Here is a 27,771-nt window from a genome sequence, read left to right as displayed (position 1 = left end):
CTCCTGACCTCAGCGTGGACTCCCGGCCTCAACATGGACTCCCAGCCTCAGTGTGGACACCCGGCCTCAGCACAGACACCCAGCCTCAGTGCGGGCTCCCAGCCTCAGCACGGGCTCCCAGCCTCAGCACAGGCTCCCGGTCTCACCATGGGCTACCCGGCCTCAGCACAGGCTTCCGGCCTCAGCGTGGACACCCGGCCTCAGCGTGGACACCCGGCCTCAGCACAGGCTCCCGGCCTCAGCACAGGCACCCGGTTTCAGCGTGGACTCCTGGCCTCAGCACGGACACCTGGCCCCTGCATGGGCTTCAGGTGAAGCCTGGCATGGTCTGGAGGTGAGGGGCTGGTGTGCACTTATTTGGGATGAGCGTTCGTCATAACTTGTATTTCTTTAATTTTGCTTTTTTTTTCTGTGATTTTGTACTTTTGTACCTGAGGTGGCGTGAAGTTTGTATTACTGGACTATTTTATTTTTTTATTTTTCTAATATTTTCTTAAAAGTCTGTACTGAAGAATCTGCATGTAGGTAGTTTTGTACCTAGGATGGCTCTGTAAGTGACAACTTATAAACTTTTCACTATTCTCATGTGAGTACGTGAAAAAATGAAGCTAATTCTAATTGTAATTCAAGTTTTTTGGATGAATGATCTATTATTCAAAGTGCAAAAATGTTAAAGATTAACAACTGTGAAGCAATTACAGAGCCAAGATAAAAGTTGAGAGGGCTGGGACACAGGCAAAAAAAAGCAACGAGATGTGGTACAGTGTAGGGTAGGAGTGATTAAACACCAGAAGGGTCGATGGTGCAGCGTTTACGAGGCTGATCATTGGAAAGTAATGAAACAAAAAAATAGATCCAAAGGACTGGAAACGATTCAAGAAGAGCAACAAAAGGAGAGGGCATATGAAAATTGTGGCAGAGAAGAAAGCACCAGGAAAATGCCAGAGGAATGATGGTAGATACTAGATGGCTGGGGGCCATGTGTAACATAGATCTCTGTATTTCACACGCAGGAGCTAGGGAACACTGTTACGCTCAGTTAAATTCTCTGGTTACACTACAGAAACCTCTAGTAAGACTGAACTTTGGTTTTTGGTTCTTTATTTTTTGAATCAACTAACTTTCATTGAATGTAGATTTTAGGTTTTCATGCAAAACAGTGGCACTTTCTCACTGTTAATAAGTGTTTAACTGTTTTCACAAGGTCAGCCTGTGGTACAGAATGTCCTTCACAAACATTTAATAATGCTGGGAAAAGATGTACATATTTTGGATGCTGCAAAGTTATGAAAGGCTGTTTAGAAGTCAAGGTCAATGATAGAAAATTCATGATTAGTTTGAATGAATACATTGTAGTGTTTTTCCCTCCTTTGTGTGTACATTTTAGAGGTCACTGGTTCAGATCATGCAATCTAAACCATCATAAAGCTGTTAAAGATGAACTAAAATTAAGAAGTCCAATATGAGATTTGACTGAAACTACAATTATTGCTACATCCACAATAAAACCAATATATGCATGTTCTTACAAACCTTACATAAATTAAAAAAAAATTGATTGTAATTTTCTAGAGTCAGATAAGAGTCATAGAGATGTACAGCATGGAAACAGACCCTTCGGTCCAACCTGTCCATGCCGACCAGATATCCCAACCCAATCCAGTCCCACCTGCCAGCACCTGGCCCATAGCCCTCCAAACCCTTCCTATTCATATACCCATCTAGATGCCTCTTAAATATTGCAATTGTACCAGCTTCCACCACATCCTCTGGCAGCTCAATCCATACACATAACACCCTCTGCGTGAAAAAGTTGCCCCTTAGGTCTCTTTTATATCTTTCCCCTCTCACCCTAAACCTATGCCCTCTAGTTCTGGACTCCCTGATCCCAGGGAAAAGACTCTGTCTATTTATCCTATCCATGCCCCTCATAATTTTGTAAACCTCTATAAGGTCACCCCTCAGCCTCTGACATTCCAGGGAAAACAGCGCCAGCGTGTTCAGCCTCTCCCTATAGCTCAGATCCTCCAGCCCTGGCAACATCCTTGTAAATCTTTTCTGAACCCTTTCAAGTTTCACAACATCTTTCTGATAGAAGGAGACCAGAATTGCACGCAATATTCCAACAGTGGCCTAACCAGTGTCCTGTACAGCTGCAACATGACCTCCCAACTCCTGTATTCAATACTCTGACCAGTAAAGGAAAGCATACCAAACGCCTTCTTCACTATCCTATCTACCTGAGACTTCACTTTCAAGGAGCTATGAACCTGCACTCCAAGGTCTCTTTGTTCAGCAACACTCCCTAGGACCTTACCATTAAGTGTATAAGTCCTGCTAAGATTTGCTTTCCCAAAATGCAGCACCTCGCATTTATCTGAATTAAACTCCATCTGCCACTTCTCAGCCCATTGGCATATCTGGTCCAGATCCTGTTGTAATCTGAGGTAACCCTCTTTGCTGTCCACTACACCTCCAATTTTGGTGTCATCTGCAAACTTAATAACTGTACCTCTTAAGCTCGCATCCAAATCATTTATGTAAATGACAAAAAGTAGAGGGCCCAGCACCGATCCTTGTGGCACTCCACTGGTCACAGGCCTCCAGTCTGAAAAGCAACCCTCCACCACCACCACCCTATGTCTTCTACCTTTGAGCCAGTTCTACATAGAACATAGAACATAGAACAATACAGCACAGAACAGGCCCTTCGGCCCACGATGTTGTGCCGAACATTTGTCCTAGCTTAAGCACCCATCCATGTACCTATCCAATTGCCGCTTAAAGGTCACCAAAGATTCTGACTCTACCACTCCCACAGGCAGCGCATTCCATGCCCCCACCACTCTCTGGGTAAAGAACCCACCCCTGACACCTCCTCTATACCTTCCACCCTTCACCTTAAATTTATGTCCCCTTGTAACACTCTATTGTACCTGGGGAAAAAGTTTCTGACTGTCTACTCTATCTATTCCTCTGATCATCTTATAAACCTCTAACAAGTCACCCCTCATCCTTCGCCGTTCTAATGAGAAAAGGCCTAGCACTCTCAACCTATCCTCGTACGACCTATTCTCCATTCCAGGCAACATCCTGGTAAATCTTTTCTTCCCCCTCTCCACAGCTTCCACATCTTTCCTAAAGTGAGGCGACCAGAACTGCACACAGTACTGCAAATGTGGCCTAACCAAAGTCCTGTACAGTTGCAACATCACTTCACGACTCTTGAATTCAATCCCTCTGCTAATGAACGCTAATACACCATAGGCCTTCTTACAAGCTCTATCCACCTGAGTGGCAACTTTCAAAGACCTATGAACATAGACCCCAAGATCCCTCTGTTCCTCCACCTCACTAAGAACCCTACCGTTAACCCTGTATTCTGCATTCTTATTTGTCTTTCCAAAATGGACAACCTCACACTTGGCAGGGTTGAACTCCATCTGCCACTCCTCAGCCCAGCTCTGCATCAAATCCAAGTCCCTTTGCAGCCGACAAGAGCCCTCCTCACTATCCACAACTCCACCAATCTTCGTACCATCTGCAAATTTATTGACCCACCCTTCGACTCCCTCATCCAAGTCATTAATAAAAATTACGAACAGCAAAGGACCCAGAACTGATCCCTGCGGAACTCCACTTGTAACTGGGCTCCAGGCTGAATATTTACCATCTACCACCACTCTCTGACTTCGACCGGTTAGCCAGTTTTCTATCCAATTGGCCAAATTTCCCTCTATCCCATGCCTCCTGACTTTCCGCATAAGCCTACCATGGGGAACCTTATCAAATGCCTTACTAAAATCCATGTATACTACATCCACTGCTCTACCCTCATCCACATGCTTGGTCACCTCCTCAAAGAATTCAATCTGACTTGTAAGGCAAGACCTACCCTTCACAAATCCGTGCTGGCTGTCCCTAATCAAGCAGTGCCTTTCCAGATACTCATAAATCCTATCCCTCAGTACCCTTTCTATTACTTTACCTACCACCGAAGTAAGACTAACTGGCCTGTAATTCCCGGGGTTATCCCTATTCCCTTTTTTGAACAGGGGCACAACATTCGCCACTCTCCAGTCCCCTGGTACCACCCCCGTTGACAGTGAAGATGAAAAGATCATTGCCAACGCTACTGCAATTTCCTCTCTTGCTTCCCACATAATCCTAGGATATATCCCATCAGGCCCAGGGGACTTGTCTATCCTCAAGTTGTTCAAAATGTCCAACACATCTTCCTTCCTAACATGTATCTCCTCTAGCTTACCAGTCCGTTTCACACTCTCCTCTTCAACAATCCGGTTCCTCTCATTCGTAAATACTGAAGAAAAGTACTCATTCAAGACCTCTCCTATCTCTTCCGACTCAATACACAGTCTCCCACCACTGTCCTTGATTGGACCTACCCTCGTTCTCGTCATTCTCATGTTTCTCACATACGCATAAAATGCCTTTGGGTTATCCTTGATCCTATCCGCCAGAGATTTTTCATGCCCTCTCTTGGCTCTCCTAATCCCTTTCTTCAGGTCCCTTCTGGCTATCCTGTATCCCTCCACTGCTCTGTCTGAACCCTGTTTCCTCAACCTTATGTAAGCCTCCTTCTTCCTCTTTACAAGACATTCAACCTCCCTCGTCAACCAAAGTTCCCTCACATGACCATTTCTTTCCTGCCTGACCGGTACATACGTATCAAGGACACGTCGTATCTGTTCCTTGAAAAAGTTCCACATTTCCATGACATCCTTCCCCGACAGCCTATGCTCCCAACTTATGCGCCTCAGATCCTGTCTTACAGCATCGTAATTACCCTTCCCCCAATTGTAAAACCTACCCTGTTGCACGCACCTATCTCTCTCCATAACCAAGGTGAAAGTCACAGAATTGTGGTCACCATCACCAAAATGTTCACCCACTAACAAGCCCATCACTTGTCCCGGTTCATTACCGAGTATCAAATCCAAAATGGCCTCCCCTCTGGTCGGACAATCTGCATACTGTGTTAGAAAAGCTTCCTGGACACACTGCACAAACACCGCCGCATTCAATCTACTTGATCTCAAGAGCTTCCAATCAATATTTGGGAAGTTGAAATCGCCCATGATTACTACCCTGTGGCTTCTGCACCTTTACAAAATCTGTTTCCCAATCTGTTTCTCCACATCTCTGCTGCTATTGGGGGGCCTATAGTAAACACCCAACAAGGTGACTGCACCTTTCCTATTTCTGACTTCAGCCCATACTACCTCTAAAGGCAGATCCCCCTCGAACTGCCTTTCTGCAGCCGTTATACCATTTCTAATTAGCAACGCCACCCCCCCTCCTTTTTTACCACCCTCCCTAATCCTACTGAAACATCTGTAACCAGGAACCTCCAACAATCATTCCTGTCCCTCTTCTATCCACGTTTCCGTGATGGCCACAACATCGTAGTCCCAGGTATCGATCCACGCCTTAAGTTCACCGACCTTATTTCTGATACTCCTTGCGTTGAAGTATACGCACTTGAACCCATCTCTGTGTCCGCAAGTATTCCCTGTCAGTGCTACCTTCTTCACAGCCTCCCCACACACTTGGACATCCTGACAAACAGCTAGCCTACTAGCTGGACTACAAGTCCGGATCCCATCCCCCTGCCAAATTAGTTTAAACCCCCCCCGAAGATAGCTAGCAAACCTACCCCCCAGGATATTGGTGCCCTTCTGGTTCAGGTGCAACCCGTCCTGCTTGTACAGGTCCCACCTTCCCCAGAATGCAGTCCAATTGTCCAAATACCTGAAGCCCTCCCTCCTACTCCATCCTTGCAGCCACGTGTTCAACTGCACTCTCTCCCTATTCCTTGCCTCACTGTCACGTGGCACCGGCAACAACCCAGAGATGTCGACTCTGTCTGTCCTAGCTTTCAGCTTCCAGCCTAACTCCCTGAGCTTTTGAATGACCTCCCCACCTCTCTTCCTACCTATGTCGTTGGTGCCAACGTGCACCACGACTTCTGGCTGCACACCCTCCCCCTTAAGAATTCTGAAGACACGGTCCGAGACGTCTCGGACCCTGGCACCCGGGAGGCAACAAACCATCCGAGAGTCTCGCCCATGCCCACAGAACCGCCTGTCCGTCCCTCTAACTACAGAGTCTCCTATAACTAGCGCTCTCCTCCTCACCCCTTTCCCTTCTGAGTCTCAGAGCCAGACCTCACGCCACAGACCCGGTCACTGCAGCTTACCCCTGCTAGGCTGTCCCCCCCACCAGTATCCAAAGCGGTATACCTATTGTTTAGGGGAATGACTACAGGGGATCCCTGCACTGCCTGCTTCCTCCCCTTCCCACCTCTAACTGTTACCCAGCTACCTCTGTTCTCTGGCGTAACTATGTCCCTGTAGCTTCTATCTATCACCTTCTCAGCCTCTCGAATAATCCTCAGTTCATCCAACTCCAGTTCCAGTTCCCTAACTCATTCTGTGAGGAGCAGAATCTGACTGCATTTCCTGCAGATGAAGTCAGCAGGAGTATCGGTGGTCACCCCTACCTCAAACATCCGGCAGGAGGAACATTCCACTGCCTGCGCTGCCATTACTCTACACTTCGTCTCCAAAACAAGAACACTGAGTAGCTTACCTGTGAACTTTAAAGTTAGGTTAGAGGAGGAGGATGGGAAGGAGGCCCTACTATGTAGGGCCTGGGGTTTAGAACACACCCAATCAAATATCAATCACTTACCTTCCCGACCAGCTCTGCGCTCCAACCTCACTTCTGCCCAGCTCGCGCCACTCTCTGCTGAGAAAAGACCGTTGGCGTCGAGGTAAGTTCTTTATATATCATTTACCTTCCCGACCAGCTCTGCGCTCCAACCTCACTTCCGCCCAGCTCGCGCCGCTCTCTGCTGAGAAAAAAAGCTGCATCCAAATGGCTAGTTCTCCCTTTATTACATGTGATCTAACCTTGCTAATCAGTCTCCCATGGGGAACCTTGTCGAACGCCTTACTGAAGTCCATATAGATCACATCTATTGCTCTGCCCTCATCAATCTTCGTTGTTACTTCTTCAAAAACTCAATCAAGTTTGTGAGACATGATTTCCCACGCACAAAGCCATGTTGACTATCCCAAATCAGTCCTTGCCTTTCCAAATACATGTATATTCTGTCCCTCAGGATTCCCTCCAATGAGGTCAGGCTCACCGGTCTATAGTTCCCTGGCTTGTCTTTATCGCCCTTCTTAAACAGTGGCACTACGTTTGCCAAACTCTAGTCTTCCAGCACCTCACCTGTGACTATCGATGATACAAATATCTCAGCAAGAGGCCCAGCAATCACTTCTCTAGCTTCCCACAGAGTTCTCGGGTACACCTGATCAGGCCCTGAGGATTTATCCACCTTTAACCGTTTCAAGACATCCAGCACTTCCTCCTCTGTAATCTGCACATTTTGCAAGATGTCACCATCTATTTCCTTACAGTCTATATCTTCCATATCCTTTTCCACAGTAAATATTGATGCAAAATATCTCCCCCATTTTCTGTGGTTCCACACAAAGGCCACTTTGCTGATCTTTGAGGGGCCTTATTCTCTCCCTAGTTACCCTTTTGTCCTTAATATATTTGTAAAACCCCTTTGGATTCTCCTTAATTCTATTTGCCAAAGCTATCTCATGTCCCCGTTTTGCCCTCCTGATTTCCCTCTTAAGTATACTCCTACTTTCTTTATGCTCTTCTAAGGATTCACTTGATCTATCCTGTCTATACCTGACATATGCTTCCTTCTTTTTCTTAACCAAATCCTCAATTTCTTTAGTCATCCAGCATTCCCTATTCCTACCAGCCTTTCCTTTCACCCTGACAGGAATATACTTTCTCTGGATTCTTGTTATCTCATTTCTGAAGGCTTCCCCTTTTCCAGCCGTCCCTTTACCTGAGAACATCTGCCTCCAATCAGCTTTTGAAAGTTCTTGCCTAATATCGTCAAAATTGGCCTTTCTCCAATTTAGAACTTGAACTTTTAGATCTGGTCTATCCTTTTCCATCACGATTTTAAAACAAATAGAACTATGGTCGCTGGCCCCAAAGTGCTCCCCCACTGACACCTCAGTCACCTGCCCTGCCTTATTTCCCAAGAGTAGGTCAAGTTTTTGCACCTTCTCTGGCAGGTGCATCCACATACTGAATCAGAAAATTGTCTTGTACACACTTAAGAAATTCCTCTCCATCTAAACCTTTAACACTATAGCAATCCCAGTCAATGTTTGGAAAGTTAAAATCCCCTACCATAACTACCCTATTATTCTTACAGATAGCTGAGATCTCCTTACAAGTTTGTTTCTCAATTTCCCTCTGACTATTAGGGGGTCTATAATACAGTCCCAATAAGGTGATCATCCCTTTCTTATTTCTCAGTTCCACCCAAATAACTTCCCTGGATGTATTTCCGGGAATATCCTCCCTCAGCACAGTTCAGTAAAAATAACCATGCTGCTTATCACAAGTTCACTTTATGTAGGCATTAGGTGTATGTTTCATATTTCGTCTCTCTAACATTAAAATATGGATTCAGTTGAAAAATTATTCTGCATTTAAAGCAAATTTGAGTAAAGTGAACAAATTGTTCATTTCGTCATAAGTAAAGCGTCTGATGAAGTACCATATCAGAGACTTGTGAGCAATGTTAGAACTTGTGGAATAAAAAATACACTAGGAACATCGATATAAAGTTGAAAAGAAACGAGTAATGTATAGATGTGGTTAATGGTAGTTTTTCACACCTGAGGGTTTATAGTTGGTGTTGGTGTGTTTCCTACTCTTCCTGATAATCTCCAGAAGACCTTGGTGTTCAGTGCACAATTTCAATTTTGGGGACAATACAAAACTTGGAAGTATTGTGAACTGAGCAGGATAATATAGACATAGATCTGTTGATGGAATGGATAGACAAGGAGCAGATGAAATTTAATGCAGAGAAATGTGAACTGATTCCTTTCGGTAGAGACAACACAAAAGGACAGTATAAAGCACCCCCTAAAGAGGGTTCAGGAACAGAGAAACCCAGATGGATATGTGCAAAAGTCATTGTTGGTGGTAGGACCATTTGGGAGAGTGGTAAATAAAGCATACAACATCCTGCACTTAATCAATAGAGGCATACAGGAAGGATGTGAAGAATTGGAGAGTGTGCAGAAAATATTCAAGTAATTAGTCCAGGGATGAGGAACTTCAGTTATGCAGACAGAATGGAGAAGTTGCAAATGTTTTCTTTGGGGAGGAAATTTGCAAAGAGTTTTGATAGAGATATTCAAAAACATGAAGGTTTGCATAGAATAAATTGAGAGAAACTGTCCCCATTGGTGGAAGAATTGAGAACAGAGGGCTTAGCCTTAAGGTACTTGGCAGAACAAGAAATGGTGACATAAGGAAAAATACTTGCGGAGCAAATGGTTAGGATATTGGTGCACTGCCTGAGAGTATGGGATCAAACAAGACATTCAAAAATAAATTGATTATCTAAAAAGTGAGTGTGCATGTGTGCAGGGCTATGGGGCGAAGGCAGGAGTGTGGCACTTGATGAATTGCTCCTTCAGAGAGCCAGCACAGACACAATGGACCGAGAGACCTCCTTCTCTGCTTTAACCATTCTGATTCTATTCTACAAACTGACAGGTTTCTCATAGATGCATTGGGTAATTGGCAGAATGTGAATGGCAATAGCAGCCCCAAAACAGCAACCATTTCAATTTTATCAATGGAAAAATCATTAATTCTATTGATGCTCAGCTTGTGCACAATGCCAGGGACTCAGCAAGCTGCGACAGTGTTTTTATCTTATCTAATCCATCAGGAAGGATAGAAAGGGAGGCAAGAGAGGAGGGGGAGTGGCATGTTTGATAAGGGATAGCATTACAGCTGTGCTGAGGGAGCATATTCCCGGAAATACATCCAGGGAAGTTATTTGGGTGGAACTGAGAAATAAGAAAGGGATGATAACCTTATTGAGATTGTATTATAGACTCCCTAATAGTCAGAGGGAAATTGAGAAACAAACTTGCAAGGAGATCTCAGCTATCTGTAAGAAAAATAGGGTAGTTATGGTAGGGGAGTTTAACTTTCCAAACATTGACTGGGACTGCCATAGTGTTAAAGGTTTAGATGGAGACAGATATCTTAAGTGCGTACAAGACAATTTTCTGATTCAGTATGTGGATGTACCTACTAGAGAAGGTGCAAAAATTTGACCTACTCTTGGGAAATAAGGCAGGGCAGGTGACTGAGGTGTCAGTGGGGAAGCACTTTGGGGCCAGCGACCATAATTCTATTTGTTTTAAACTCATGATAGAAAAAGATAGACAAGATCTAAAAGTTGAAGTTCTAAATTGGAGAAAGGCCAATTTTGATGGTATTAGGCAAGAACTTTCGAAAGCTGATTGGAGGCAGATGTTCGCAGGTAAAGGGACGGCTGGAAAATGGGAAGCCTTCAGAAATGAGATAACAAGAATCCAGAGAAAGTATATTCCTGTCAGGGTGAAAGGAAAGGCTGATAGGTATAGGGAATGCTGGATGACTAAAGAAATTGAAGGTTTGGTTAAGAAAAAGAAGGAAGCATATGTCAAGTATAGACAGGATAGATCTAGTGAATTCTTAGAAGAGTATAAAGAAAGTAGGAGTATACTTAACAGGGAAATCAGGAGGGCAAAATGAGGACATGAGATAGCTTTAGCTAACAGAATTAACAAGAATCTAAAGGGTTTTTACAAATATATTAAGGAAAAAAGGGTAACTAGGGAGAGAATAGGGCCCCTCAATGATCAGCAAGGTGGCCTTTGTGTGGAGCCACAGAAAATGGGGGAGATACTAACTGAATATTTGCATCAATATTTACCATGGAAAAGGATATGAAAGATATAGACTGTAGGGAAATAGATGGTGACGTCTTGCAAAATGCGCAAATTACAGAGGAGGAAGTGCTGGATGTCTTGAAACAGTTAAAGGTGGATAAATCCCCAGGACCTGATCAAGGAAACGTAAACACATAAATAGAAAGTGAGTCACTAACACCAGTGCTTCACTGGAGGGTCACTAATGATATTGCCTAGTATGCTGAGGAAACGTACATCCAGAACTTCACAGAGGTTTATAACATCATGAGGACCATGGATAGGGTAAATAAACAAGGTCTTTTCCTTTGGTTAGGGGAGTCCAAAACTAGAAGGCATAGATTTGAGGTTCAAAGGGAAATATTAGAAAAATAAATTTGTTTCACACAAAGGGTGGTGCATGTATGGAATGAGCTGCCAGAAGAAATGGGGGAGGCTGGTATAATTGCAACATTTAAAAGGCATCTGGATGAGTATGTAAATAGGAAGAGTTTAGAGGGATATAAGCCAAATTCTGGCAAATGGGACTAGATTTGTTTAGCATATCTGGTCAGCATGGATGGGTTGGACTGAAGGGTCTGTTTCCATGCTGTACATCTCTATGACTCTATTCCAAAGCCATTTGTTGGGTTGTTGATTGGTCAGCCTCTTGAAGTTAGTGCATCTTTGGCATAAACCTTTTGGATACAATACTGGACACCTGAGACGTTGATATTCCAGAAAAAAGTTGTTTTAAATTCAGAACACGTAAACTGGGCAACTCCATGTAAGATCTAAGTTCCTACATCCCTCAGTCAAGGCTGGTTGCTTCTCTTCTTTCATGGAAGAATTACACACTCGTGTCCACTCCCAAATTCTCAGTCTCATTAGTTCTTTATCCAGTGAAAATATTCTTGACTCACAAGTAACTTTGTCTCAGTGTATATCTGGGCTGTTCTTGTACAGTATGATGTAGTTGATGAGAGAACAGCAGCAGCTGAGGCTGATAGCAATTCCCTATGGAATATCCCTAGGTATTCATCATGTTGACTGGCTTCTTCCTGCAAGGTATTCTTTGTGATGTGCAATCACGAATGTTTGTTTATCTGGGCAGACAGGGATGCTACTTGTTGTTGCTCAACTACAGTACAAAAACATAGACCGACAGTTCAGTACAGTACCTAGAGAGCAAGGCACTGTCAGAGACCTTGTCTACACTTTCATGTGACTGTAAATCACATGATACCTTCCAAGCGTGAACAGTGAGTTGTGCTGGTGTTGTGACCAACATTTCTCTCTCATACCAAAAGCAGTCTGTGGTGTAGGTCATGTTTTTGAATGAAGACAGTGCTTAAGTGTTTGCCAGAGAGTTTCGCTGAGTCCAAAGTAAGTAGCATGTCAGGTTAACAAAACATTGAGAAGGCTACCTTGAGTGCTGACTCGAAGGGTTTGAGGGCAGTTCCAGCTGTTGGCAGTCTTCAATTGGTGGTGTTTCACCCATTCTTTCAAAAATGCACAGCTGCCGTATAAATAGTTCATAATTAATTTTCCCCTTTATGAGCGGTGGCAAATCCACTGGAACCTGATGGTAAAGTCAATGAGGGGTCTGAATGCACATAGCAATAGATTATAGGTGAATTCATGTCGGCATATCTTTTTTGCCATTTCACTTCCAGTTCTTAACTGGATGCAATTTCTCATGTGTATATCTGCACCCAATTGCCAGAAATCTTAAAAACCTCAAACTTCCAGAAAGCTCATGAAGAACTTCCATGCGCCAAAACTCTTTTGCACAGAATGTTCCAGCCTGAAAGACATGGCACACTTCCTCCTTGCATCATGCTACAGGATATCCAGCTATTAAGGGAAAATGGGGTACTGAGAAAAGATTACAGACCAAGATTATAAGATTCCAGCCAACATTTCCATAAATTTTAATGCCTTTTGATTGACACAATTCTGTCATTGCTGTTATCTATGATATGAAAATGGTCATCAACATTCTGTTAAAACTATTACTGCTCATAGATGTCTGATATTTACGATTTTAAGAAAAATAACTTTTGAAGATTTACACGAATTTCCAAGTTTTACCATTACAGCCTTTTTTTCTTAACATCATCAGTTCCTTTGCAGATGTGTCATGTAAAATGGGTAGTAAATGACTAGGATTTCTCAATTCCCAGCCTGTATAGAATTCGCAGAGAGCAGTGGGGGACTGCAATTGGTTTCAGAGTGCCTGTGTACATTTGTCTTTAATGGAATAAAAATTAAAATGCTTGAACTGGAGTTTTTCTTTAATGTCATATTTCAATTAGGGAGTAAAATTGTTGTCATCCTCTTTACCATAAATTTGATTAAATAGAAACTAACAAAATATTCAACAGTAATAACCTGAAATTGCTAAATGAGTGAAACAAAAGCTCTAAGAATCCTGAAGTGTGCATTTTGCAGAGTTGACACTCTAGGATACACATTGTGAAACACTTTCTTATCTGATTATTGTAACACTTACCTTTTTGCTTCAGATTGTAGTTTATATGAGTTTATAGTCATGAGTGGTATATTATTTTTGTAGCTTTTTGAATGTTTCCATTTTGTTCTGTTGTCAATAAGGTGGTAACATTAGCCTTGATTGCTTCATCCAGTGTATGCTTCAGGGATCACTAGTCCATAATCTGTGCTGATGCACTTGATTTCAGTAGGTTGATAACTGTTTTCAAATATGATAAATTGCTTCGAAATGTAATGACTATTGTGGCTACCATTGTAAAAAAAAACATGATTTCATAAAATACAATGATGAAGAGTCAGTTAATATTATTTTGTGTTATTGGTACTGATATGGACACAAGGAGAATCCTCTGAAAATTGTCTAATAGATACCTGCACCACTGGAACAGGGCTTTGATCTACTGAAGAGCAGCTCTTTTAAACCAGTGGTCCTTCCATATCATCAAAATTAAACAGAATAAAAGTTTGATCCTAAAAACCTCTGATTTTGAAGTGACATTACTAATAAGTGAACTATTTTAATAATTTCTAGACTCGTTGCTCATGATCAGAGTTGCCTGTATCTGTCCACAGGGAAAGAAGTTCTCTTTCGGTCAAATGAATTTTACTGCGCAGGAAGTATTCCATAAGGGCCCTGCAGGTATGTTAAGACTGAAGATTTAAATTTGTTTCCATTATATCATTCTTGGTTAAACTTCTGGTTGCAGTTTGACAACAAAGTAACAATGATCTTTATCAAAATCTATTATATGGGAAAATTATGTTTCTATTTCTTTAACACATATTTGCTTTGATTTTACAAAAGTATGACTTTCAGGCTGTTTACAATCTCCTAATTGTTTGTCTTGTGTATTTAATTTTCAACATCAGTATCAATGATCAACTGTTCCAACTGATTGATGTTGCATGTAATGTATGGATAAAGCCTCAACTTATTACTTTTAAATGTGATTTTTCTGTAACTGGTGTTGGAATAATAGGATATTACTATGTAATATTAAATAAAACACTAAGTTCGTAAAAGACTTGTAGTCTGAAAACTAATGCATCCATCCACGTTATCTGAAGTGTAGATAATGGGAGCTGTAGAGGTTCTGAACCCCTGTTAACAGAATCACAGAATTTTTACAGGACAGAAAGAAGCCATTTGACACAACAGTTCTGTACCAGTTCTTGTATGATTCCTCCGCCTTCTCCATGTAACTCTACACAGTTTCTTTTCAGTTACTCTAACTCCCTTTTGACTGCCTCAATTGAAGCTGTTTCCACACACCGTCAAGTAGTGCATTTTAGATCTGAATAAATTGCTGTATTAATGTTTTTTTCCCTTCACAAAGGCAGCGAAGAGAAAGAATTTATGTCAGCACTACTAGACAACCAGTTCAGAGCTTTTTGGTATATTACATGATGGGATTTCCTGTTTTGGTTTATTTCATATGTTACTCTTTGTGGAAAAAGTCCTTGTTGCATAGAACAATTGGTATTTATTGTATAACAGAAGTTTCATTCAGAAATAAAATGAATACATTCACAAATAATTTGAGATAGTTATAAAAATCAGTCATATATAAAAAAAAATCATCTATACTGGGGTGAAACAATTTTAAAATATAATTTATAAAGTAACCTGATATTAAGAATTCTTATGTAAAAGCTGAAAATTCTATAAACATTCAGATTAAGAAGCATCTCTCAAGAAAGGCAAATATAATATTTGAGATTGATCTATTGTCAGAACCCAAAATGTTATTGACTTGAAGCATTAACCTATCTTCGTCTTAAATAGATGCTGCTTGACCAGCTGAGTATTCTCAGTATTTCCTAATCTTATTTTAGATTACCAGAATTTGTTGTATTTAATTTTGATTTCCATAATTCGGATTTGAGACGAACATGTAAAGAATTTGAGGATTTAAGGTTGAAAACTCCAAGCCTGAACACACGCACCAGCCAGTTTCACAACAGTTTCTACCCTACTGTTGTCAGAATACTGAATGGACTCTCAAACTCTTAATATTCGCTTGTACCTGTGTTTTTGTTTTTACTGCTGTTAACCTTTTTTTAAAATTTCCTACAATGTGGAAATGGGCCCTTCAGCCCCACAAGTCCACACCGACCCTCTGAACAGCAACCCACCAGACCCATTCCCCTACACCTAACAATACGGGCAATTTAGCATGGCCAATTCACCTAACCTGCACATCTTTGGATTGTGGGAGGATAGTTACTATCTATGCTATTTAACTGTGTGATCTGCCTGTATTGCTCTCAAGACAAAGCTTTTCACTGTGCCTCGGTACACATGACAATATATTCAATTCAATTCAATTCAATGAAGTGATCCTATTTGGAGAAATTTCATCAGTTGATTGAACCTCAGAATTCCATGTCAAAGCAAGGCCTTTCAATTTAAGGTTGGAAACTGATGGAAAACACACCACCTCTTAATAAGTCCTGTGGATAATGTCATGACCAAATCATGATTTATGGTCTAGTTTATCAAACTTTTGTGCGTGAATAAATGCCTGCACATATTGATGTTGTTGGAGGTGGTGTCTGCCAAACAAAGTTGAGCAAACATATTGAACACGTTGAGATCCCGATGGTCACACCATGCAATAAATCTGTATTTGATTGTTTAAAAAATGGAAAGGCATTGGGGGCACAGAAAAGCATTCAGAATAAGGATAGTTGTGACAATTTATCTTGGGGGTAAGAGAGAAGCATTCCTGCTCCATCTAGCCCACAAGCAGTGCTATAAAAAGCACTTATCTGCTGGATCAGAAATCTGTCTCTCCCTTGAGGAGCATGTTTCCTGAGCATGCAGCAACCAAACCAGCTGCCATTAAAATCTAATAAGGCTGCAATTTCTGAGGCACTTGGCCTCAAAATTATGGGCATGCATCTGGTGAGCAGGATACTGACCCTCTCCCACAAGCATTCTCCAACCTGATTAAAACAGATTTAGATATATTAGGGGATTAGGATTCATTGTTTTAATTAAACATTCATTTTTCTTCTATCCTGAGAAGCTAATTCGGTTTGAAATAAATTAATTCCAAAAGATGTAATATATTTATTCCAGAGTATAGCACGAGATGAAAGAAGAGATCTGTTTAACACTGACAGGCAAAAAGTATCCCTCAATGTAATGGGCACTGGAAAAAGTACCAAAAGATTGACAACACAGCAATGTGATGCTCATGTCAAAAAGGTGACAAAGCAGTCAGAGCCAATTGTACTATTTCCCATGTCACGTAAAATAATTGTTTTGGTTATGAGAAGTAAACATCATGAGTTTCTTTACAGTGATGATCTAGTGAACAATATCTAAAAGGTATATGAAAACTCCTTTCAGAAAAAGTTACTGGACTGTAGTAAGAACTAGGCATGATATTCTTGACCCAACATCTGGAGGAAGAAAGTCTCATCTTCCACCTTGGGTCCCTCCAATCACATGGGATCAATATTGATCCTTTTACAAAGTTCCTGATACGTTGTTAAAACGAAACCTCTAACACTCCTGAAGTTTATGGTTGTTTTCGGGAACTCTAGAGTGAATAGTTGAAGAGGTTCAGCATGAGAAAAAAATATTCTGTCTTGCAATTGCAACATTTTGATCTTTTGTTTCAGATTCTTGCTCATGACAGTACTTAGTCACGAATATTGTAATTTCTAATCTTTGCAGTTTTGAATGAATGTTTCTGTTTTGTTCCAGAAGCAGTTAGGCAGTGAGATTTTGCTTTGCTGTGGACATTAGCTTTACGTCCTTGTAAGGTGTATATTGGTTCCATTCCAGCTTTCTTTATGGAATTGGTGTCTTCTGTCAGCTGCACCGATTCTGCCTTATTCCCAAGCTTTCTTCCACCAACATCATCTAGAAAAAGAAACATTATTTTTAAAAATTAACCTGAAACAGTATTTTACCACCAGATACTAATTTATTAAATTAGATGAGGTTTCTATGCTACCCATTGTCATACAGTGAAAAATTACAAATGCAGATGTTGAAAATGGCAAAACTCTAAATCCAAAAAAAAAACCCCACAAGGTAAGAAGACTGGTCCAGAAATAGCATCTATTACCTGCATTCAGGCTTTTCACCCACACCCAAGTTCAACAACAATAATTAAAACCTGGGAAAACATTTGCAAGTTCTGCTCCTTTCTCCTCTTTAAAAAAAGAATTCCTGATCCCTTTGCTACTCAAAATTCTTTGAGGCTGACACATATCTGATACCAAAATTCACAGACTTTGCTAGTGCCCGCAGAGTGTACCCAAACATGTTGGTGCCTGATGTCCAACATGAAGATCATTTGGAGCAAGCGGTGAACTGAATCTGCCAGATATCCACTCTGGTTTCCACGGCAAGATTTCTTGATATTTAGCTTGTTTGTTAAAATGGGAAGCTGAATATTAATGAGATGAGTTGGGGCTCAACAAGGCATTTAATAAGCAATAATAATTGCCAACTTGCCACTGCCCAGCAAGAAGTTTGCCATGCTGCTTATCAAAAGCATAAAAGATGGTGCAAGTTGCTCCTGGCATTGAGATCGGCCTCGCTAGACGTCTCCTCAAATTCCTCCAATCTCATCATAGTCCACACTGTTCAGACTTCTATAGGTTCCACCCATAGATAGGTTATGGGGGTGAGCAATGATCTGCAAATGGAGTCGATTGCAGGCAAATATGAAATTGTCCATTTTGGCATAAAGAATTTTTAAAAAACATATTATATCTAAATAGTGAGAGATTGCGTAACTGAGATTAAGAAGAATTTGAGTGTCCTAGTGCAAGCATCTCAAAAGGTTGGTAAGTAAGTACAGGAAATAATGAAGGTTACTAGAACATTATGATTTATTGCAACTAACTTTTATTGAACACAACAGTAGGGAGTTTATGCTTCAGTTATACAGGGCAATAGTGGGACCACATCTGGAGTATTGTGTATGGTTTTATCACCTCATTTAAGGAAGGAGACTAGGCTTGTATTTGCCAAAGTGTAGAGAGTAATACACAATTTAAGTTAAACATATAAAGTTCCTGAGGGATTGTGACAAGATGAATGTGAATAGGAAGTTTCTTCTTATAAGGAAGTATCAAGATTTAGGAGTATAAAAATTAGGGGATGCTCACATAAAACATACCATATGATTATTTCTCTCACAGTATTGAGTATAATTGAAATTCCCTTCCTGACAAGGTGGTGAAAGCAGAAATTCATGAATATTTTTAAGGCAGAGATAAATAGATTCTTGTTAAAAGAAAGGTTATCTGAGATGGCGGAATGGTGATTTTGACTTTGTAATCTGATTAGCTAAGGGCTTATCGAAAGGTTGAGCAGGACCTGAGTGACCAAATGGCCTACTTCTGCTCCTTGTGTATGATTAGTTACATGTAAAGGTCATTTTAGGTCATGATAACCTTTCATACCAATATTAGTTATTGTTGCTGGATTAAACGGAGATCAATGCTGCCAGGAAAATGTTTGGAGAGGAGAAGGGAAACCTATTTTCCAAGAAAAAAAGCTATGCTGATATTTTAGTATCTTTCAACTATTAATTGTTTTCTTCTAGCTAGAAGCAATAGAAAAGGCATACTTACCTTCAATACAATCTTCTTCTCTAATCAGGGAAGTAATTAACACTGCCCACTCTATATGTACCTCTAGTCTGTTTTACTTTGGACTTTTTGATAATAAAATGCCTTTATTGTTATAAGCATCCAGATCATGTCACTGCTGCAAATCAAAAATGGAATTTTAAAAAGATTTAAGGTCTGCTGGTAGATTATCTCGTGAGTTTTTAAATTATACAAAGTTCCCAGTCCATAGGAAGTCCATTAGAGTGGCAGCCAAACGCCTCATTATTAAGGAAGAGGAAGATTAGTCAGGATTATCTTTTAGCAATCCAACAGGAAATAAATATGTTTGAACATTAGCTGAAGATTGGTAAGTTATGATCTCAGCTTTGCTGTAATAACCTACTTGAAACACACCTGTCATGCTCACAACATTTAATTCTTAGACAGATGTAAAAATGTGACAGCATTGGTGAAATTAAATGCTAACATAGATAACTTGTGACAGGGTATAGATGAGAAAATGACTGATAAACAGGGAATAATTCCACTGGAAACTTTTAATAATAAAATGAACAGTGCCTAAGAATTAAGATTACCATTAACATACAAACCAGAGTTTTATGGCCTTCACTTTTATAAATATTTATTATCTGAGTGAGACAGTCAATGATGAGATAGGACCTTGACTTCTATTTTTCTATGAATGAATATTTGTTTTTATGATACTTGTGGACTGTGGGATTCTGTTCAGTGCTAAAGAAGTAAAGTCATCATAGTATTGTTAGATCATGGAAATGCTCCTTCAGGAGTAAGAGATGGGAGTTTAACCCAGGGGATCACCATGCCTCAGGTTAGGGGAGAGGTTGAGAAGGAGAGCCCTTCATGGTAACCTTAGCCGGTGTGGGAATTGAACCCACACTGTTTGCATCACTGCATCCCAAGCCAGCTGTCCACCTATGGTAACCTATAAAAAGAAAGGTTTGGATTCCTCAACATCAGGACATATCAAAAGTGTAATCACTGCTATCTTTTAGAAAATGTTGCACTAGCATGTCATGCTACACTGACATTTATAATGTATTACATACATACAGAACAGAAATCTGTTGGCGAGTCATTGACTTCAAAGCAATATGTTACAAATAATAAGATGTAAAAGCCCCCGAATAGTCTGAAACAGAACATTTGACTTATAGATACTATATGCATACAGTATGTGTATAATAAATACCCACATTAGTTGATATGTTTCTTCCAAAATTGAAGATGAAAGAATATCGATATTAGAGCCTAAGAAATAAAAGCAGGACTAGGACAAATGGCCCATAGGCTCTGCTTTGCCATTCAATAACATCATGATTAAACTATGACTTCAATGTTACATTTCTGCCCAGTCTTCATTTCTCCAATTCTCTTGTATTCTAAGATTGTATTGATTGTATTGAAGGCTGAAATCAAAGATTGACCACCTACACACTTTAGAAGCAGAGAATTCCAAATATTCAGAGAGATTCAGAAATCTCTCTTTACCTCAGTCCTGAACATTGACCCCTTATCTTGAGACTATACCTGCTAGTTTGAGAGATTCTAGTCAGGGGTAAACAGTCTCTCAGCATCCAAAAAACATCCTCCAACTAACCATTGGGAAGGAATTGTCAAAAATTCTGCTCCTCATCATGGAAGATTCACTGACAAAATATTTAGTTTCTTGAATATAGTATGCATTGTCACATACCTCCTTGTGCTTATCAATACCAAGGTTTAATCACAGTCAAATTTATCTTAGCCTATATAATTTCACATTAATAAATAATGGAAGATCATTATTCCCATCTTATTGACTCCAAAGCTGTGGTCCCATTTCTCAAGAGCGTAGACATTACGATATACAAAGTTAAACATTTTTAAAAACTACAAACTTGATCTAAGATGGAAGGAAGTTCAAACTTTTAATACAATGATTCTTAGGATAATCCCTTTTTCTCACCCCTGCTCTTCAAATGATAAACTCTGGACTTAACCTGAGATCTGAGCAAAGCAGCATTGATGATTCTCTCCAAGGCTGAAGCTGCTGGAAATAGCAGCAAGGCCAAAAAATAGCCAGTGAAGTTAGTTTGTAAATGTTGTTGAGTTCCTAGGGGACCAGAGGAACCAGGAATTCTTTTGACCACATTTCAGAAACCTTAATCCTCTCATTCCCCAAGATTTAACCACAGCCCCGCACCCAAAGAACAATCCAGATCTTCAGCCAGTGACTGACCATTCTTCTGTGTACCCTGTGGCAGCCTCCTGCCACCAACGTTAAAAGCAACAGAGCCACTTCTCATAATTTCCTCTGTCTCATTTTCCTGCTAAAAAATATTTAGTGTGTCTGCTGACGTAAGCAAAGCTTTAACTTTATATAAAATTTTTTTTACTGTGGCTTCACCTTGTGATGAGCCTGCACAATCATTAACACTGCATAACTTAAAGAGATGCTGTACACACTGTTTCATTAGCATATCAAACAGTTAAACTTAACCCTCGATACTACACTGCCTAGCTGGGAGCCTACTCACTGTTTTGGTCAGAGAGTTGGCAAACAGTGTATTAATGAAGCCTCGTCACCAATGAACAGTCAAACACACTCATTACCCATCTTAGACACGCTCACTTTACCATATTTCTACATGGGAGTTTAAAAATGAAGAATGTATATTCTGGATGTTTTTATTATGCACAATTAGCTAACTACCTCTGGGTATTTTATGTATGTCTTCAGATCATACTTCACCACCTGTTACCAGTTTGCACTTTCCACTTATTTATTTACTCAGGGGAACTCATTATTTTTCTGATGCCTTATTTATGAATCATCATCCATGTGCTCTTCAGGTCTATAAAACAGTTCTGCATTGCCATACTCTCAACTTGTTCATAACATTTTCAACTCTACTTTTTAACTTCAGTTTAAATCAGAAAGGATGGCTTTGTGAACATAATCAAGAAAAATCTTTGTTTTTTTTCAACTTCAGAAAGGATAAATGTCACATTGGATCATACTTGACATTTTTCTCACATTTAATTCCTCTTTACTGCAAGATCATTTTTAAAAAATGACTCTCTTCAATCCAGCGTCCACTAGAAGTGTCTAGAATGTAGAGTATTTTCACTTTTATAGCAATTCTAGTAAGTGCCTACGAAATCTTTTTTTTAAAAAGAGTGGAAGATTTTTGCCTTGCACCCATCAGGACTAGGATACCAGAAGCAAACTTGAAAAGGAACACCAATTTACAACAGCATGAAAAGAGCATGAACCAGCAATGGGCCTGGAGATGCAGGAGGAATAGTTGACTGTCAATCCCTGTGCTTTGTTCTGTCTGGTAGATTCTGATTAGTAAGGGTGTTGCCATGGGAATGTAGCAGCGATCGGCAGTCCACATTTAAACATTTTCGTGGTAAAAATTCCTTTTGTCTACACACAAGGAGGTTCTGCGTGGCAATATACATAAACTCTAGCACACACAAATGCATCACACTGTTAGCCCAACTGACAATCATGCATTGGTTTCCAGGTAATACCTAATACACTGGTATCAACATTAGTAAATGTTGTCCATGAGCAGAATTACACCTAATGTTGGACTTAGTATTCAGAGGAGAAAGTGAGGACTGCAGATCAGAACTGAAAATGTGTTGCTGGAAAAGCGCAGCAGATTAGGCAGCATCCAAGGAGCAGGAGAATCGACGTTTCAGGCATGAGTCCTTCTTCAGGAATGAGGAAAGTGTGTCCATCAGGCTAAGATAAAAGGTAGGGAGGAGGGACTTGGGGGAGGGGCGTTGGAAATGTGATAGGTGGAAGGAGGTCAAGGTGAGGGTGGTTGGCCGGAGTGGGGGTGGGGGCGGAGAGGTCAGGAAGAAGATTGCAGGTTAGGAAGGCGGTGCTGAGTTCGAAGTTGGGACTGAGATAAGGTGGGGGGAGGGGAAATGAGGAAACTGGAGAAGTCTGAGTTCATCCCTTGCGGTTGGAGGGTTCCTAGGTGGAAGATGAGGTGCTCTTCTTCCAGCCATCGTGTTGCTATGGTCTGGCGATGGAGGAATCCAAGGACCTGCATGTCCTTGGTGGAGGATTCTTAGTATTTAGAGGCTTACAAGCATGGGCTGGTTCAGCATGACTGACATGCAAATGGTCAACAGGACATGTTGTTTGATAATGGTCTGCCAGTCATCAGGACATATGACCTCGTATCACATCAACATTGCTAATCATATCACATTACTAATTTGTGCGGTAGGCAAAATGACAACAGAACAAAAAGTACAGAACAGAGAGATTTCAGAATCTAGTCCATGAATCAAACAAGCTAACATCCAATTGAGCAGGTAACAGGGAAGACAAATGGAATGCTGACCTTTATTTCAAAGAGAATGAAATATAGAAGTAGGGAGATTTTGCTAAAACTATAAATGGCACGAATGAGACCTCAACTGGAATATTGTGAACAGTTTTGGGCCCCTTTTCTAAGGGAAGATATACTGGCATGGGAGGCAGTGGAAAGAAGGTTCACTAGGCTGAAACCAGGATGGGACGGTCTGTCTAATAGAGTCCTAGAGATGTACAGCACGGAAACAGACTCTTCAGTCCAACTCCTCCATGCTGACCAGATATCCTAAATTAACCTAGTCTCATTTGTAAGCATTTGGCTCAAATCCTTCTAACCCCATCCTATTTACATATCCATCCAAAAGCCTTTAAATGTTGTAATTATACCAGCTTTCATCACCTCCTCTGGCAGCTCATTCCATTCATGTACCAGCCTCTGGTGTGAAAGAGTTGCCCCTCAGGTCTCTTTTATATCTTCCACCTTAAATCTATGGCCTCAGGTTTAGGACTCCCCTACCTTGGGGAAAAGACCATGACTATTATCCATGCCCCTCATGATTTTATAAACCTCTAGAAGGTCACCCCATAACCTCTGATGCTCCAAGAGAAACAGCCCCGCATATTCAGCCTCTCCCTACAGCTCAAACCTTTCAACTCTGGCAACATCCTTGTAAATCTTTTCTGAACCCGTTCAAGTTTAGCAACACCTTTCCTATAGCAGGAAGACCAGAATTGCATGTTGTATTTCAAAAGTGGCTTAACCAACGTCCTGTACAGCCCAGCTCTTATACTCAATGCACTGACCAAAAAGGCAAGTGTACCAAATGCTTTCTTCATTATCTGCCTACCTGCAACTCCATTTTCAAGGAACTGTGAACCTGCACTCCAAGATCTCTGTTTGGCAACACTCCTCAAGACCTTAACATTAAGTGTATAAGTCCTGCCCTGATTTGCCCCATCAACATGCAGCTCCTCACATTTATCTAATTTAATCTCCATCTATTATTCCTCAGCCCATTGGCCCATCTGATCAAGGTTCCATTGTATTCTGAGGTAACCGTCTTTGCTGTCCACTGCACCACTAATTTTGGTGTCAGTTGCAACCTTACTAACTATACCTCATATATTCATATCCAAATTATTTGTATAAATGACAAAAAGCAGTGGACCCAGCACTAATCCTTGCAGCATTTGGCTGGTCACAAGCCTCCAGTTCAAAAAGCCACCCTCCACCACCACCTTCTGTCTCCTAACTTCGAGCCAGTTATATATCCAAATGGCTAGTTGTCCCTGTATTCCATGTTATCTAACTTTACTAACCAGTGGTGCTGGAAGAGCACAGCAATTCAGGCAGCATCCGAGGACAGGCAAAATCGACGTTTCGGGCAAAAGCCCTTCATCAGGAATAAAGGCAGAGAGCCTGAAGCATGGAGAGATAAGCTAGAGGAGGGTGGGGGTGGGAGAGAGTGGCATAGAGTACAATAGGTCAGTGGGGAAGGAGATGAAGGTGATAGGTCAGGGAGGAGAGGGTGGAGTGGATAGGTGGAAAAGGAGCTGGGCAGGTCGGACAAGTCCGGACAGGTCAGGGGTTCGAGTTTCTGGAGGTTAGAAGCTAGGATGAGGTGGGGGAAGGGGAAATGAGGAAACTGTTAAAATCCACATTGATGCCCTGGGGTTGAAGTGTTCCGAGGCGGAAGATGAGGCGTTCTTCCTCCAGGCGTCTGGTGGTGAGGGAGCGGCGGTGGAGGAGGCCCAGCACCTCCATATCCTCGGCAGAGTGGGAGGGGGAGTTGAAATGTTGAGCCACTGGGCGATGTGGTTGATTGGTGCGGGTGTCTCGGAGATGTTCCCTAAAGCGCTCTGCTAGGAGGCGTCCAGTCTCCCCAATGTAGAGGAGACCGCATCGGGAGCAACGGATACAATAGATGATATTAGTGGATGTGCAGGTAAAACTTTGATGGATGTGGAAAGCTCCTTTGGGGCCTTGGATGGAGGTGAGGGAGGAGGTGTGGGCGCAGGTTTTACAGTTCCTGCGGTGGCAGGGGAAAGTGCCAGGATGGGAGGGTGGGTCGTAGGGGGGCGTGGACCTGACCAGGTAGTCACGGAGGGAACGGTCTTTGCGGAAGGCGGAGAGGGGTGGGGAGGGAAATATATCCCTGGTGGTGGGGTCTGTTTGGAGGTGGCGGAAATGTCGGCGGATGATTTGGTTTATGCGAAGGTTGGTAGGGTGGAAGGTGAGCACCAGGGGCGTTCTGTCCTTGTTGCGGTTGGAGGGGTTGGGTCTGAGGGCGGAGGTGCGGGATGTGGATGAGATGCGTTGGAGGGCATCTTTAACCACGTGGGAAGGGAAATTGCGGTCTCTAAAGAAGGAGGCCATCTGGTGTGTTCTATGGTGGAACCGCTCCTCCTGGGAGCAGATACGGCGGAGGCGGAGGAATTGGGAATACGGGATGGCATTTTTGCAAGAGGTAGGGTGGGAAGAGGTGTAATCCAGGTAGCTGTGGGAGTCGGTGGGTTTGTAGAAGATGTCAGTGTCAAGTCGGTCGTCACTGATGGAGATGGAGAGGTCCAGGAAGGGGAGGGAGGTGTCAGAGATGGTCCAGGTAAATTTAAGGTCAGGGTGGAATGTGTTGGTGAAGTTGATGAATTGCTCAACCTCCTCGCGGGAGCACGAGGTGGCGCCAATGCAGTCATCAATGTAGCGGAGGAAGAGGTGGGGAGTGGTGCCGGTGTAATTACGGAAGATCAACTGCTCTACGTAGCCAACAAAGAGACAGGCATAGCTGGGGCCCATACGTGTGCCCATGGCTACCCCTTTGGTCTGGAGGAAGTGGGAGGATTCAAAGGAGAAATTGTTAAGGGTGAGGACCAGTTCGGCCAAACGAATGAGAGTGTCGGTGGAGGGGTACTGTTGGGAACGTCTGGAGAGGAAAAAACGGAGGGCTTGGAGGCCCTGGTCATGGCGGATGGAGGTGTAGAGGGATTGGATATCCATGGTGAAGATGAGGTGTTGGGAGCCGGGGAAACGGAAGTCTTGGAGGAGGTGGAGGGCGTGGGTGGTGTCTCGAACGTATGTGGGGAGTTCCTGGACTAGGGGGGATAGGACAGTGTCGAGGTAGGTAGAGATGAGTTCAGTGGGGCAGGAGCATGCTGAGACAATGGGTCGGCCAGGGTGGTCAGGCTTGTGGATCTTGGGAAGGAGGTAGAACCGGGCAGTGCGGGGTTCCCGGACTATGAGGTTGGAAGCTGTGGGTGGGAGATCTCCTGAGGTGATGAGGTTCTGTATGGTCTGGGAGATGATGGTTTGGTGATGGGGGGTGGGGTCATGGTCAAGGGGGCGGTAGGAAGAGGTGTCCTCGAGTTGGCGTTTGGCTTCAGCGATGTAGAGGTCAGTGCGCCAGACTACCACTGCGCCCCCTTTGTCCGCTGGCTTGATGGTGAGGTCAGGATTGGAGCAGAGGGATTGGAGGGCTGCGCGTTGTGAGGGTGAGAGGTTGGAGTGGGGGAGGGGGGTCGACAGGTTGAGGCGGTTAATGTCCCGGCGGCAGTTGGAAATGAAGAGGTCGAGGGCAGGTAATAGGCCAGCGCGGGGTGTCCAGGTGGATGCAGTGTGTTGGAGGTGGGCGAAGGGGTCCTCAGAAGGTGGGCGGGAGTCCTGATTGTGAAAGTAAGCTCGGAGGCGGAGGCGACGGAAGAATTGTTCGATGTCACGGCGTGTGTTAAATTCATTGATGCGTGGACGGACGGGGACGTGACATCGAACAATTCTTCCGTCGCCTCCGCCTCCGAGCTTACTTTCACAATCAGGACTCCCGCCCACCTTCTGAGGACCCCTTCGCCCACCTCCAACACACTGCATCCACCTGGACACCCCGCGCTGGCCTATTACCTGCCCTCGACCTCTTCATTTCCAACTGCCGCCGGGACATTAACCGCCTCAACCTGTCGACCCCCCTCCCCCACTCCAACCTCTCACCCTCACAACGCGCAGCCCTCCAATCCCTCTGCTCCAATCCTGACCTCACCATCAAGCCAGCGGACAAAGGGGGCGCAGTGGTAGTCTGGCGCACTGACCTCTACATCGCTGAAGCCAAACGCCAACTCGAGGACACCTCTTCCTACCGCCCCCTTGACCATGACCCCACCCCCCATCACCAAACCATCATCTCCCAGACCATACAGAACCTCATCACCTCAGGAGATCTCCCACCCACAGCTTCCAACCTCATAGTCCGGGAACCCCGCACTGCCCGGTTCTACCTCCTTCCCAAGATCCACAAGCCTGACCACCCTGGCCGACCCATTGTCTCAGCATGCTCCTGCCCCACTGAACTCATCTCTACCTACCTCGACACTGTCCTATCCCCCCTAGTCCAGGAACTCCCCACATACGTTCGAGACACCACCCACGCCCTCCACCTCCTCCAAGACTTCCGTTTCCCCGGCTCCCAACACCTCATCTTCACCATGGATATCCAA

General features: G+C 42.7%; 1 protein-coding gene and 1 long non-coding RNA gene across 7 annotated transcripts in view; one reads left to right on the top strand and one right to left on the bottom strand.

Moving 5' to 3' along the window:
* The first annotated feature begins 842 nt into the window (after positions 1-842).
* The window catches only part of LOC122562133 (uncharacterized), a 147,173-nt gene continuing 120,244 nt past the window's right edge, over positions 843-27,771 (top strand). Inside the window, exons 1-2 of the long non-coding RNA XR_015761409.1 lie at positions 843-955; positions 13,920-13,986. This is a non-coding gene — a long non-coding RNA (uncharacterized LOC122562133). The remainder of the gene's footprint in view (positions 956-13,919; positions 13,987-27,771) is intronic.
* The window catches only part of ccdc57 (coiled-coil domain containing 57), a 188,458-nt gene continuing 175,503 nt past the window's right edge, over positions 14,817-27,771 (bottom strand). For all 6 annotated transcript variants that reach the window (XM_088000590.1, XM_043714704.2, XM_043714702.2 and 3 more), the window contains one exon: positions 14,817-17,223. In XM_088000590.1, coding sequence (XP_087856716.1) covers positions 17,000-17,223 — 224 coding nt within the window. In that variant the 3' untranslated portion in view covers positions 14,817-16,999. The remainder of the gene's footprint in view (positions 17,224-27,771) is intronic.

Source organism: Chiloscyllium plagiosum, unplaced genomic scaffold (genome assembly GCF_037043375.1).
Source record: "Chiloscyllium plagiosum isolate Xiang-an unplaced genomic scaffold, Cpla_swu_hap1 HiC_scaffold_25, whole genome shotgun sequence".
NCBI classification, from domain to species: Eukaryota; Metazoa; Chordata; class Chondrichthyes; order Orectolobiformes; family Hemiscylliidae; genus Chiloscyllium; species Chiloscyllium plagiosum.
Note: the sequence above shows the minus strand (reverse complement) of the source record. Positions and strands in the feature narration are given on the sequence as shown.